Below are 13140 nucleotides of genomic sequence, written 5' to 3' on the forward strand. Positions count from 1 at the left end.
AAGGAGGGACAAAATCACCATCAGGCAAACATTGCAGTAAGAATTAGTCCAAGCGAAATCCACTGATGGATGCTAAAAATCAATGGGTGAAAACTGCAGGAGAAATAGGTTATCTGCATTGTCTCAAAGTATCTCCCCCAAGATATTTATCAATTATAAAGGAAAAATAAGTCCCTTTACAGTGGAGAAGCCTGGCAGAAAGCACCTTAACCAAATTATCAAGGTTAATAGCTCCAGTAATAATATATGTCCACAATCTGACCCTCTGATAGAATGCCCTGAGAAGGACATACCATCTCTTCTGTGGAATTGTTACAAAAAGTGATCAATCTCATCTACTTTTGAGCAAGGTATCAGACCAATCCAAACTGAGGAATAGTCTATGTAATAACTGTACTCTTAAAAAGTATCAAGGACAGGAAAGACATGAAAGTCCATGAAATTGCCATAGATTTGAAAAGACTAGAGAAACATGACTGCACACAAAATGGCATTCCAGATTTGACACAAGAACAGAAAAAGTGGGTGCCTCCAGCATGCAGATTGTGGTCTTTCTTGAAAGATCACTTTCCACTAAATGAAACCAAAAATTCTCAGACTTATGGCTCATTAAAAGCCATAACTTGGGACAACAAGTTCATACTGTATAGCATAAGGAACTATATTCAGTATCTTGTAGTAACTTATGGTGAAAAAAATATGAAAACGAATATATGTATGTTCATGTATGACTGAAGCATTGTGCTGTACGCCAGAAATTGACACAACATTGTAAACTGACTATACTTCAATAAATATATATATATATATATACAAAAAAAAAGCTTGGGACAAAAAATATACAAGGTAAACCCCAAACATCTTGTCATAACAGACAGTAAATAAGCTATTAAAGGCTAATAGGATCTAAAGGACTTGAAGGGCAACATTATGAGGTCCAGTAACCCAGGAAGCAGAAATTTGAGCAATAATCAGGATTATGACAATGGACTGAGATACAATCAATATGCCTAAATCCATAAATGTATAATGACAATAAAATAACTGTCTGGTCACCTGGGAAGGATGCTAAGATAACACAACTGTTTAGCTGTTCTAAAGATAAAGGGAAAGAATCCAGTATTTATTTAGCTGTTATCATAAAAACTCTCAGTATATTATCAAGTAGTAGATGATGTAAAAATTGTACATTATTTCTACCAACAAGTGAAAATGAATGTTGGAATGAAAATATGATCATTTTGGAGTGTCTAATGAATTACTGTACCTAGGCACCCAGAATCAATGCCAGCTAAAATCCCAGAAAGACAACCAGACAGCATGTGCTAAGAACTTACACCAGCTACTGCCCGACTCAGCCTGGACACCGAGAACTGGGACAGTTAATCCCTGAATGTGCCTGCCTGTCTACTTTCATGTGACATTACTCTCCCGCTGCCTTCATTAGCACAATTTTACCTTCCTGGAGTTTCTTGTGCAGGCAAATGGCTTGACTGTTCATTACAGGAAGTTCCTGAAAATCTATCAACTCCTCAGTGGAAAACAACAGAGTTTGTGCTCTAGGATTCTTTCTTTGACTCTCGAGTCAAAATTCTTACCTAGTCATTTCCACTAATTTTCCACTGTTGTATTTTGATCTTCACCCAATTCCTAATCCAGTCTCCACACTGAAAGACTGGCCTTAAAACCAAACTTCCAATTGCCAATAACATCCAACCTCGCCCTTCCCCTGTGAGACACTACCAAAGCAGAGGTGGTAAGTGAGCAGTAAGCTCAGTTCTGTCTGGTATGTGGGGAGCCAGCATTCAGTAGTGCTGGCATATCATGTGTGCAACACTGCCCAGGTAGTCGTCTTGTAAAAATAAAAAAAAAAGAATCTAAATCTCATTAAGCTTCTAGATCCCAAAACTTATTTAGAGGATACAGAGAGGTCAGAGAATGTGCTTGAGTAAATCTCAGAATGGCATCAGCAAAGAACAGAATGGAAGACACTGTTTCTTCAGCAATTAGATGGTTAGGAATAAAAAGAGATGAGGAAACGTAGAGATTAAAAAAGACTTAAAAGACATAAAGGAATGGGAGGGAGAAAGAAGGGAAGGAACTTATTCCCATTAAAATCAGAAGAGCAGTTATACTTGGCAGGAGGGAAAAGATTGTGACTGAGTAGAGACATGTGGAGGGCCTCAGTTTCACTAGAAAAGCTCCTTTCCTCATTTGGAAAGACTGGCTGAAAGGTATACAAGAATCATTTGTATTACTACTACAACCTTTCTGTGACTCTGAAATTATTTCAAAACAAAAAGTTTTTTAAATATGTTATCGCCTGACTTAAGTGTAGTGATGTCTGCCCTACACAACTCATTATGCTAAACTTTTGTTTTATGTGGTTCTCAGTATCTATCTATTATTTTTTAATAATGGTTTAGAAAATTAAAAATTAGAAAAACAGATTACATGATTGATTCAAATACTTATTATCCTGAACAACTCAAATACAATAAAACTTAATATGATCTGATTCCTCCTAACAGTGTGACTTCATTTCTTATTACTCTGCCCTAAGGACCTCTATTCTGGTCTACACTGGTGATTCTTGAACTCACAAAGCTCTCTCCAGTGCCCCTGCTCCAGGCTCCACATCCCTTTCCACCACTGCCCCAACCATCTCCTGAGCCTTCCAATCTGTTTGTTCATTCAGCTTGCAGTGTACCTCCCAGATAGACACATGGCCTGGGCCCTTATGTCATGTCTCTTCTCAAACATTACCACCTCAGAAAAGGCATCCACAACCACTGTAAGTGGTCCAACTTCTCTTTACATTCTACAGCCTAACATTATTTATCTATTTGTATTCCTGCTCACTCTAGTAAGATGTAAATTCCATGAAAGCAAGGACCTTATAAGTCTTGCTCACTATCATTGCATTGATGTGTGTGTGTGTGTGTTCACACAAAAGGGGAACTGGAGAGCAGTTGAATCCAACATACAGATTAAATATTGTACTAATGAAAAATGAGATTCCCCATCACTGCGAATGGGTTTGAGGTATAAGAGAAATAAGGTGATTTTTAAATGGAGTAACGTTTAAGTTTCTTCTATAGCTCACGCTGAGGTCTTTAGTTCCTCCCCAGGTCACAAGCCCATGCTCCACAAGTCCTGGTGCGTAGCGCAGGGGTGGGGCGCTTTACAAACAACACAGAGACATATCTCCTCTCCCTCACCACGCAGCCTGCTACCAGCCCTGATGGCTTTCTTTTTCCTTCCTTACCTGTGTACTGGCTTTGTGTTCCTTCCCTCAAAGTCATCCAAGGGTCTTCTCCTTGCTCCAGTAAGTCAGCCACATCTGGCTTAGAAGTGGAATGTCCTGCTTCGAAGAAAAAAAAAATGCCACATGGCATAAAAATGAAAACAAAATCTTTAGCTTTGGTTAAATTTGTAATGAAATAAAGGTTAACTGTTATCAATAAAGACTTCAGATAATAGAAAGATGAGATGATTTAAGAAACCAGGCAGGTCTGGTGAAACTTTATCTTAAACTCAGGTAGACTCTGCCTCTTAAGAGAGTTTAACAAAGTGACCAAAAAGTTAACAATGTTTGAGAACACTCCGGAACCAGAGGGTCTGAGCACAAATTCTTCCTCTAATACCTATCAACCCCACGACTTTAAGCAAGTCATTTCACCTCACTGTTCCACAATGTTGGCAAGTAAAATGGGTATGACAATGTTATTATCATATGGTTGATGATTAAATGTATAGATACACCCCCTAGGAAGAGTTCTGGGACTTAATACTAATTATAATGATTCCATTTCTGTAAAAGGAAGATAAGAAGCATTCCGATTCATTTACAGAATATTAATTCAATCATAAATGCAATTTCATGAACTGTAACTTTCAAACACAAATCATATAAAATTGATTGCAGGAAATGAAATGTGGGCTCCAGTTTTAAATGAATACTGCTCATCAAATCCACCACTATGTAAGTCATAGAGGCTCTTCTGCTACAGCCAATCATGAATCTACATCTAACTTTTGTCCCTGCAGATGGATCAGAGGATGACACAGCCCCTTGGCCATTAAGAAGGGGAGGCAGGTACAAGAAGGGCCACAGTCACAAGACATGTGAATGTCACTAAAAGAGAAGATGATGATGGTTAATGACAGGGGCATTGCCAAATTGACACACCTCAAAGCTTCCTCTGGGAATAAGAAAAAGAATTCAGCTCATGTCTTAAAAGACAGCTTTGAAATTCACTGTGTTGAAATTAACACACCACAGAGAACATTCTAAATTTCTAGTGGCAAATAAACTTACCCAGTGCGACCAAGTTTCTGTAGTTCTCCATCACATCCCTGTACAAGTCCCTCTGAATAGGCTCCAGGTATTCCCACTCCTGCCAAGAGAAGTCTACAGCCACATCCCTGAATGTCACTAATTCCTGAAACTGCAAATCCAGGTAGTATGAAATTTAAAAAACATTTTCAAAACAGAAAGACAGGAGATCATAGGAGTGCCTTAGAGGAAGGGAGTGATACAGTACAAGTGGGCCAGAAGATTAAAGGAGATTGTCTACACATTCCTGAAGAATCCTATTGCTACAGACAAATCTTTCTGTAGCTTGTAGGCTATCACAGTAACTCGGACCTGCAGGGGGACTGGATAAAATTAAACTTTCCCTATTCAATAAAATATAAGATGTAACCACATAGTCAGCTAGTTGCACAGTATATTAATTCTCAATAAATGTGAGGTTCTAAATTATTTTCCCTTTAGAGTTTAAAAAAAAAAAGATGAGATTTCCCTCCCACTCTCCCAATTTGAATATAAAAATTTCCATATTAAAAAAAGCTTTTGAAAAAAAGTATTTCTACAAGCCTCAAATTCATCCTTTGTCAGAGCATACTATAAGCATTTTTTCTTTGTTTTGACAAATTTTGCCTACATAACAATCCACTTTATTTTGGATATCTCACACTTAATCCATCCTTCACATTTACATGCTTGGTTTTAAACACACAAAATTCTGAAAGTCTTCATCAATTCTAGAAATCAATGCATTTATCCCTTAGGATGATATTCTCATTCATTGCCATCTTCCATCACTCACTCAACATTTTTCTTGTTCCTAAATGTATAATGTATCATGAGTCATAATCAAATAGTTGTCAGTCAAATTTAAGAGATCACATTCAACCACATCTTCCTCTTCATAATTCTTTGGTAAGATGCATTACATAAATGTTTCTAACCAGTCTAAAATTCTCAAAGAATATGAGATCTCATCACATACTAAGACTGAAACCAACTGATACCAATTTATATCTTATCTGTCTGGAAAACTTGGGTCTGTGGAGAATTTCAGAGTTTACCAATGGTAATTAATAGGACTAACATCTCTAATTCATCAAACCTCAAACCTATCAAGGAAACTCAAATACTTCCCTCATGGGAGTTCACTCCTTTACTGCTCCATTATAGACTTTGAAGAATAAGCACATAAATGGACTGAGAACACTGGAAAATAAATACACAAACACTGGATAGCAAACACGCATAAGGAGGAAACGAGCTATTTGCTGTCATTTTTTCTGATTTTAGGACAAAGTGGGGAGTAGATAATTGAATGAGGCCCTTTTAAGAGTAGGAAGCTTTAGATTAATTAATGAAAAAATCCACATAACCTGAAATCATAATACTGCAAGGAGACAGGAATAATCAGCTTACACAGGTCATGGTTTTAGAAGGTAAGACCTGATCAGTTCTCCTCGGTCTTCCTCCATTGAGAACAATTCAGACTCCTGCAAATCCAGAACTGAGAGAGGAAAAAAGGTTTCAGTGTCCCCATATATGACTTAATTTAATAAAATCTTTTTGTTCTTCAATTTCTTCTTCCAAAATTAACCCACACAATTTAAGGAAAAACAGAAGATGGATCTAAGCTCTCCCCAAAGTCCCAGGACACCCTGCTATGCAAAAGTAGTTGTAGCATAAGCCACTTCTGCATTGAAGCCAGATCCAAACACAGGAGCAGGAGATTTCCTGGACAAGCTCCCATATTGGGGAGGCTAATTTAGACCTGAGATGGGGCTGCTCAGTCTTCCCATGAGTAGATCCACCTGCCTTCACTCCCACCTTTCAAGAGACCACATCATCCAAACTAGAGGTTCTTTTATGGCCTCAGGGTCAACTGAAGATGGTCAATATATGGAAAATGAACATAACATAGAAGGAAGTGCTTAGCCCTGGTTCTGTGTTTTGAGTCCAACTAAGCTGATTAGTTAAATACCGAATATACCTGCAACAGAATACAAAGCAGCCTCTAAGTGCTAAGTACGAAAACACATTTAAAGACATGGATAATATTCCAGATACACTCTCAACAGAAAAATAAGATTAAAAAACAGGATGTACAGTATGATAAGATCATTAATAAGGGACAAACAAGCATTGGGAGACAGGGCACAGGACATCAGTAGACCAAAAGGTATGGAAATTTATCCATTTTGTTATGTTATACAAGCCTACATTACTATGCAAAATTTCTACACAAATGTTTATAGCAGCTTTTTCATAATTGCCAAAACCTAGTAACAACCAAGATGTCCTACAGTAGTTGAATGGATAAACTGTGGTACACCCAGACAATGGAATATTATTCAGCGCTAGAAAAAATGAGCTATCAAACCATGAAAAGACATGGAGGAACCTTAACTGCATTTACTAAATGAAAGAAGTCAACCTGAAAAGGCTATGTACTATATGATTCCAAGTATTTCTCATTCTGGAAAAGGCAGAACTAGGGAGATGATCAAAAGATCAGTGGTTACCAGCGGATTGGAGAGAAAAGGATGAATAGGAGAAGCATAGAAGAGTTTTAGGGCAGTGAAATGACTTTGTATGACACCATAATGGTGGGTACATATCATATATTTATCCAGCCCACAGAATGCCAACAGTGAACCGTCATGTAAACTGTGGACTTTGGGTGATAATAATATGTCAGTGTAGGTTCATCAGTTGTGACAGATGCACCACTTTGGTGTGGAATGTTGATACCACAGGAGGCTGTGTCAGTGCCAAAGCAGAGAGTATATGGGAACTGTATTTTTTTCTCAATTTTGAACCTCAAACAGCTCTAAGAAACAGTCTCTTTAGAAGGAAAAAGAAGAGGGAGAGTGGTAAAGTGCATGCCTAGCATTCATGAGGTCTTGGGTTCATTCCCCATAACCTCCATCAAATAAGTAAACCTAATTACTCCCCCCAAAATAAACAAACAACAAACAAACAAAAAGAAAAAATTCAGTTATGTTCCATATTGATTTTCTTCCATCTTTCTTTTTCATTCATGTTTCTCAGTATATATTTTCTAATTTTTAAAAAACATTTCTTTATGTTTGTGTCTCTAGGCAATATAATTTCAAAACTGTAAAAATATCCAGTGTCTTTCAGCTGTTGAGTGATTCATAAATTTTGTTATTTTTATATTAAGCATATTTCTACCTTTTAATTTCATATTTCACTTCATTCTTTCTTCCTTCTAGTTTTCCATTTTGCAGACCAAGTTTTCTCCTACTGATAATTCTTCTAGTACGATAAACTGAGGATCAGCAAACTTTTTAATAAAGAGCCACGTGATATTTTTGCTCTATTAAGTTCTGCTGTTATAGTGGAAGGTAGCCATTGACAGTATGTAAATGAATGGGCATGGATGAATTCCAATGAAACTGTATTTCCTCTTGGTATAAAATAATAGAAAAAAAGCAGTTCTGGGAGCTCCCCTTAGGTTATGTCTGCCAGGTATAAGAATTTTGGATGGGAAGTGATGAAAGAGTGAATTTTTAAAATTTCTTTAAAAGAGGATTAAATGTGTAAAGCAGAAATAATAACAGTGCATTGTAAGATCTATAATATAAGCAGAAGTGCAATATATGATCAAAAACAACACAAAGGATAAGAGGGGGAATGGTAAATATGCTGTTTGATATTCTTATATATTAGGTTATTCAACATTATTTGAAGATAGACTGTGATAAACAACATACATACTGGAAATCCTAGAATAATCATTTAAAAGTCAAAGTGGAAATGCAAAAAAAAATATTTTAAGACAAGGCAAGAAAGTGGGAAAAGGAAACAAGCAATAGAGGCAGATGGAAAACAATGCACCAATGATCCATTCAAATGTAAATACACAGACAAGTGGTTATTAGACCAGCATTATAAAGACCTGTGAGCTTGGTAGAATTATGGCTTCATGGGCCCCACCCAAAAATGTTGGGGATGGGGCCCAGGAGAGTATGGTTTAACAAGCTTTCCAAGTGAATCATACATGTTAGAGTTTTAGAACCACTGATATAATTACATCAAGTATAAATTATTTAATGATTACAATTTAAAAGGATTGTCAAGCAGTCTTTAAAAAAAAAAGAGGAAGACAATACTACACACTATAAGAAACTCATATATATGTGTGTGTGTGTGTGTATGTATATATATACATGTATATATATATACACACAAGATAGATCAAAAGTAAAAGGATAGACAAGAGAATATTATGGAAACACTAATCCAAAGAAAGCTGTAGTGGCTCTGATAATATCAAAACAGACTTCAAAACAAGGGATATTACCAGGATTAGAAGGTTGTTTCATAATGATAAAGTAGCCAGCTCCTTAAGCCCACATAACAAGTGTGACTGTACATAATAACAACTTTAAAACATAGGAAACAAAATAACAACTGAAAAGAAAAAGAAAAAAAATTATACTCGGGAGACTTCAACACATCTCAGTAAATGGATAGCAAATCAGTAAAGACAGAGAATACAGCCCTACCAAGGAGACCTAATTGACAATTATAGAAAACTCCACCCAACAGAGCAGAATACCTATTCTTTTAGGTGCATGTGGAATACTCACCAGGATAGACCATATGTTGGGAAATAAAACTGTATTCTCAATACATTAGAAATACCCAATCACACAAAATAGATTCTCAGACCACAACTGAATTATTAAAAACCTAATAACAAATATTTGGAAAATGTTTGGAAATTAAGCAATACATATTTACATGAGACAAGGAATAAATTTCAAGTGGAACTTCAAATGTATTTACCTGAATAACGAATATAGAACACATCAAAATTTGTGACATTTGGCTTAAAAAGGATTTAGAGGGAATGGCTAAAATTCAAAAGACTGAAAATAAGGGTGGCAGCGATGTGGAATCATTGAAACTGTCATTACATTACTAGTGGGAAAGTAAAATAGTTTTAAAAACTGGAAGACAGTCTGGCAGTTCATTCAAAGTCAAACATACAAGCAGACAACCATTCTACGTAGCGACACCTAGCTGTTTACCCAGAGACTTTCACAGGAATGTTCACAGCACTTTATTCATAGTAGCCCAGAACTGGGACAACCCAAGTGGCTGTTGACAGCAGAGGATAAGTAAATTATGATATATCCATATAATGGAATACTACTCAACTATATATTGGATTGAACTGATATGCAGCAACATGGATGAATTTCAGTTATGCTGAGTGGAAGAAATTAGAGTATGAACTGTTTGATTACATTTATATGCATACAGTTCTAGAAAGTGCAGACTAATTTCTTTGAACACAAAGTTGATCAGTCATTGCCTGGAGACAGAGTAGGAGGAGGCAGGGAGGGTTGGGAAGGTTTACAAAGGCTTTGAGGGTGGTAGGTTTGTTTATTATCTTGACTATAGCAATGGTTTCATGGATGATACACATTTCAGAATGAATCCATTTGTAACTATGTGTGGTGATGGATGTAAACAGAAATTCCTTACCAAGAACCATGATCCATATATTTGCAAGTTCTGAATCATATTGCTATTCAGTTCTAAATGCCTCATAAAACATTACATCTCAACCTGCACTAAGAGAGCATTCAATATCAGGCTTTATCACATGTACCTAGAAAACTCATGTCTGTGAGAACATCAGAGTCCTTCCACATTTGGCCAAATGGGATCCTCACATCTAATGCATCTAATTCGTCCTGACATGGGAAGCTAATGATTTCTTTATAGGACTTGATTTCTTCATTCCTCCATCACTGCTCTTGATACAAGTTGGGCACATAAGAGATAATGAATAGTCTGGACAGTGAGTATATAAATACTGGTTAAAGGAGACTGAGCCATGTAAGGACATTTGAAACCCTTGTTTACTGGTATAGGAGGAACTCAGAAGGAGATAATTGACTGGGTTCTTTTGGGTGGAAAACTTCAGAACAATTAATGAAAACAGTTACATCACATTGTTTCAGTGAGAAGGAAACACCAACTTACATATGCCATGGATTGACATCTGCAAAGACTGATCAGTCCTCCTCAGATCTGCACATCAGAGAATACAGAGCTGGGAAAGGAAAAGGAGACCATAAGAGCAGGCATGCTTTAGTGCTACCACGTAACAAACTAAATGTTTTGCTCCTTCATTCCATGTTACATGATACCTCCTACCACACAAACACACACAATGTGAAAAGATTAGGGTTTTAGACAAACTCAAACTCTTTCCGCCAATTCTCAGAAAATTCAGACACTTCAGTTTTCTGGCCAGTCCTCCACTTTGGGGAAGCTGCTCTGCACATGAGATTAGGCTGTTCAGTCCTGCCCTAAACAGGTCCTCCTCCCTTCATTCACACCTTCCAGGATTGAAAAGGAGACACACCAAAAAACCCCACACCTTACTTCACAGCCTTGATCAGGTGAGGTTGAACAGGTTAGAAAGGGTATACAGGTCAGAAAGGACAATTAGGCAGAGTTCAACATTCCAATTCCAGGAAAAACTGACTGCTTAAATACACCACAAAATATCCAAGTAATAAATGTGAAGTCAGGGAAAATAATTAAGTCATGGAAAAATACTCCAGAAATACTGTCAGTAGATAAATCAGATTTAAGAGACCATATTTACACCATGATACTATCTGTGAAATGTTTGCATATCTCAGTATTGAAAGACTGACAGATCATCTTACTTAAGTAGAAAAGAAAAACTTTGGAAAAGTTATAAACTCATATATTAACAGTGCTTATCTTTTTCTTTTGATTTCTTTTTTCTTGGAAAGTAGCAACAATTGCCTACATAGGGGAGAAAGATTTCTGTTTCAATGACAGACATTTGAAAAAAAGATTTCCTTTGACATAAGCATTTCATAGTACTGATGAAAAAAGAAAGGTGATGCTCAAAGAGCTAGTCTTGTCCAAAGCTTGTGCATATTTTTTTAATTCATTCATTAATTTATCCCAGGATATTGTTATGTTATCTGACAGTAATTAAATCTCAAAACTTCACCTTAGGGATCAAATAGAAAACACAGCTGAAAAAACATACTGGAAACAACCTCAAGAAGGTCATGCTTCAATATCTAGTTTAAGTTTGAGATATTGTTGCATTAGACTTAGACCTGAAACTTACAAGTTAAAAAAATTGAGATATATAATTGACATATTTCAAATGTACAACAGTGATTCCATATTTGAATAAATTGTGAAATAATCACCATGTGTCTAGTTGACATTCATCACATACATAATTTTTTTCTTGTGATGAGAACTTTTAAGAGCTTTCTCAGTAACTTTCAACTATACAATATTTACTATAGTTACCATACTGTACATTACATCCACATCACTTATAATTGGAAATTTGTACCTTTAAGTACCTTCATCTGTTTCACCACCGCCCCCACCCCTTGTCTCTGGAAACCACCAATCTTCTCTGCATCTGTGAGTTCAGTTGTTTATTTTTTAAGATTTCACATAAGGGTGTCTTTCTCTGACTTATTTCACTTACCATAATGCCCTCAAGTTCCATCTGTGTTGTCACAAACAGCAAAGATTTCCTGCTTTTTTATGGGTGAATATTTCACTGGGTGTATGTATACCATGTATTTTTCTTTTGATCTTGATGAGTTTTTCTTCAAATATAAAATTTTTGAGTCAGTGGCTATGTCTTAAAATATATGTACAAATATACATTATTTGTTATTTGTTAAGTAGAAGCTGTATTCCAAAATGTGGAAAGTTCATTCTTTTAAAGTGTTTATTTGGTCTTGGAGAAACACACTAAATTTGGACTATTTTACTAAATGATTTTTGTTTCCTCCAGTTAGCAGTAAGAGAGCTTCCTCTGCCTGTGAATGCTCATTGTTGGCTTACTGTCTAGAAAGATGGGTGAAGCCTGTGAATATAGTCTAACACATATTGATCTGGTTTCACTGCTACATCCTTTGCAAGTTTTCTTTACAGAACTATTTCCCACCCTGTTATTCACATTCCCCAGAAAGCTGCTGAATTATCTTATCCTTTTAGTGTCACTTAGCATCTAACGTCATCAGAGTAAAAGATGTAATGTAGGAGTTACCTTGTGACCCAGCAATTCTGCCCTTAGGTAAATACCCAATAGAACAGAAAAAAACACATTTCACACAAAAAGTTGTACACAAATGTCCATATTTGTAACAGCCAAAAGTGGGAGCAACCAAACTGTCCATCGGCTGATGGATACAGACAATGTAGTGTATGTAGGTTACTTTGCAGGCTACACATGGATAAACCTTGAAGACATTTATGCTAAGTGTAATAAGCTGTTCATGAAAGGACCCATATTGTGTAATTCCTCTTATACGAGATTCTTAGAGTAGTCAAATTGATAAAGACAGAAAGTAGATGCCAGAGACTGGGGTGGGAGACAGGAATGGGAAGTTAATGTTTAATGGGTATAGTCTCAGTATAGGAAGATGAAGACATTCTGGAGATGGATGGTGGTGATGGATGCCATGAATATACTTAACGCCACAGTACAGTTTAAAATGTTGTTTTATATTATGTATACTTTTTAAAAAAGAATGAAGTACTTACACATCTACAACATGGAGGAACTTAAAAACATCATGCTAAGTGAAAGAAGCAAGACGTGAAAGGGAACACTGCATGGAATTTCAAGAATAAGCAAATCCATAGAAATAGAAGGTCCATCACTGGTTGTCAGAGTATGGGAGGAGAGAATAGGAAGTGGCAGCTAATGAGTATGGGGTTTTTCTTTAGGGCGATTAAAATGTTTTGGAAATAGATAGTGGTGCTGA

The 13140-nt window shown here is 36.4% G+C and overlaps 1 protein-coding gene across 1 annotated transcript in view; it reads right to left on the reverse strand.

The window, feature by feature from the left end:
• Window positions 1–10888, reverse strand: part of ZNF573 (zinc finger protein 573) — a 52839-nt gene extending 41951 nt beyond the window's left edge. Inside the window, 4 exon segments of the mRNA XM_032487409.1 lie at window positions 3269–3367; window positions 4322–4451; window positions 5732–5819; window positions 10337–10888. Coding sequence (XP_032343300.1) covers window positions 3269–3367; window positions 4322–4451; window positions 5732–5740 — 238 coding nt within the window. The 5' untranslated portion in view covers window positions 5741–5819; window positions 10337–10888.
• Between the last annotated feature and the right edge of the window lie 2252 nt (window positions 10889–13140).

This window comes from Camelus ferus, chromosome 9 (assembly GCF_009834535.1).
Source record: "Camelus ferus isolate YT-003-E chromosome 9, BCGSAC_Cfer_1.0, whole genome shotgun sequence".
NCBI classification, from domain to species: domain Eukaryota; kingdom Metazoa; phylum Chordata; class Mammalia; order Artiodactyla; family Camelidae; genus Camelus; species Camelus ferus.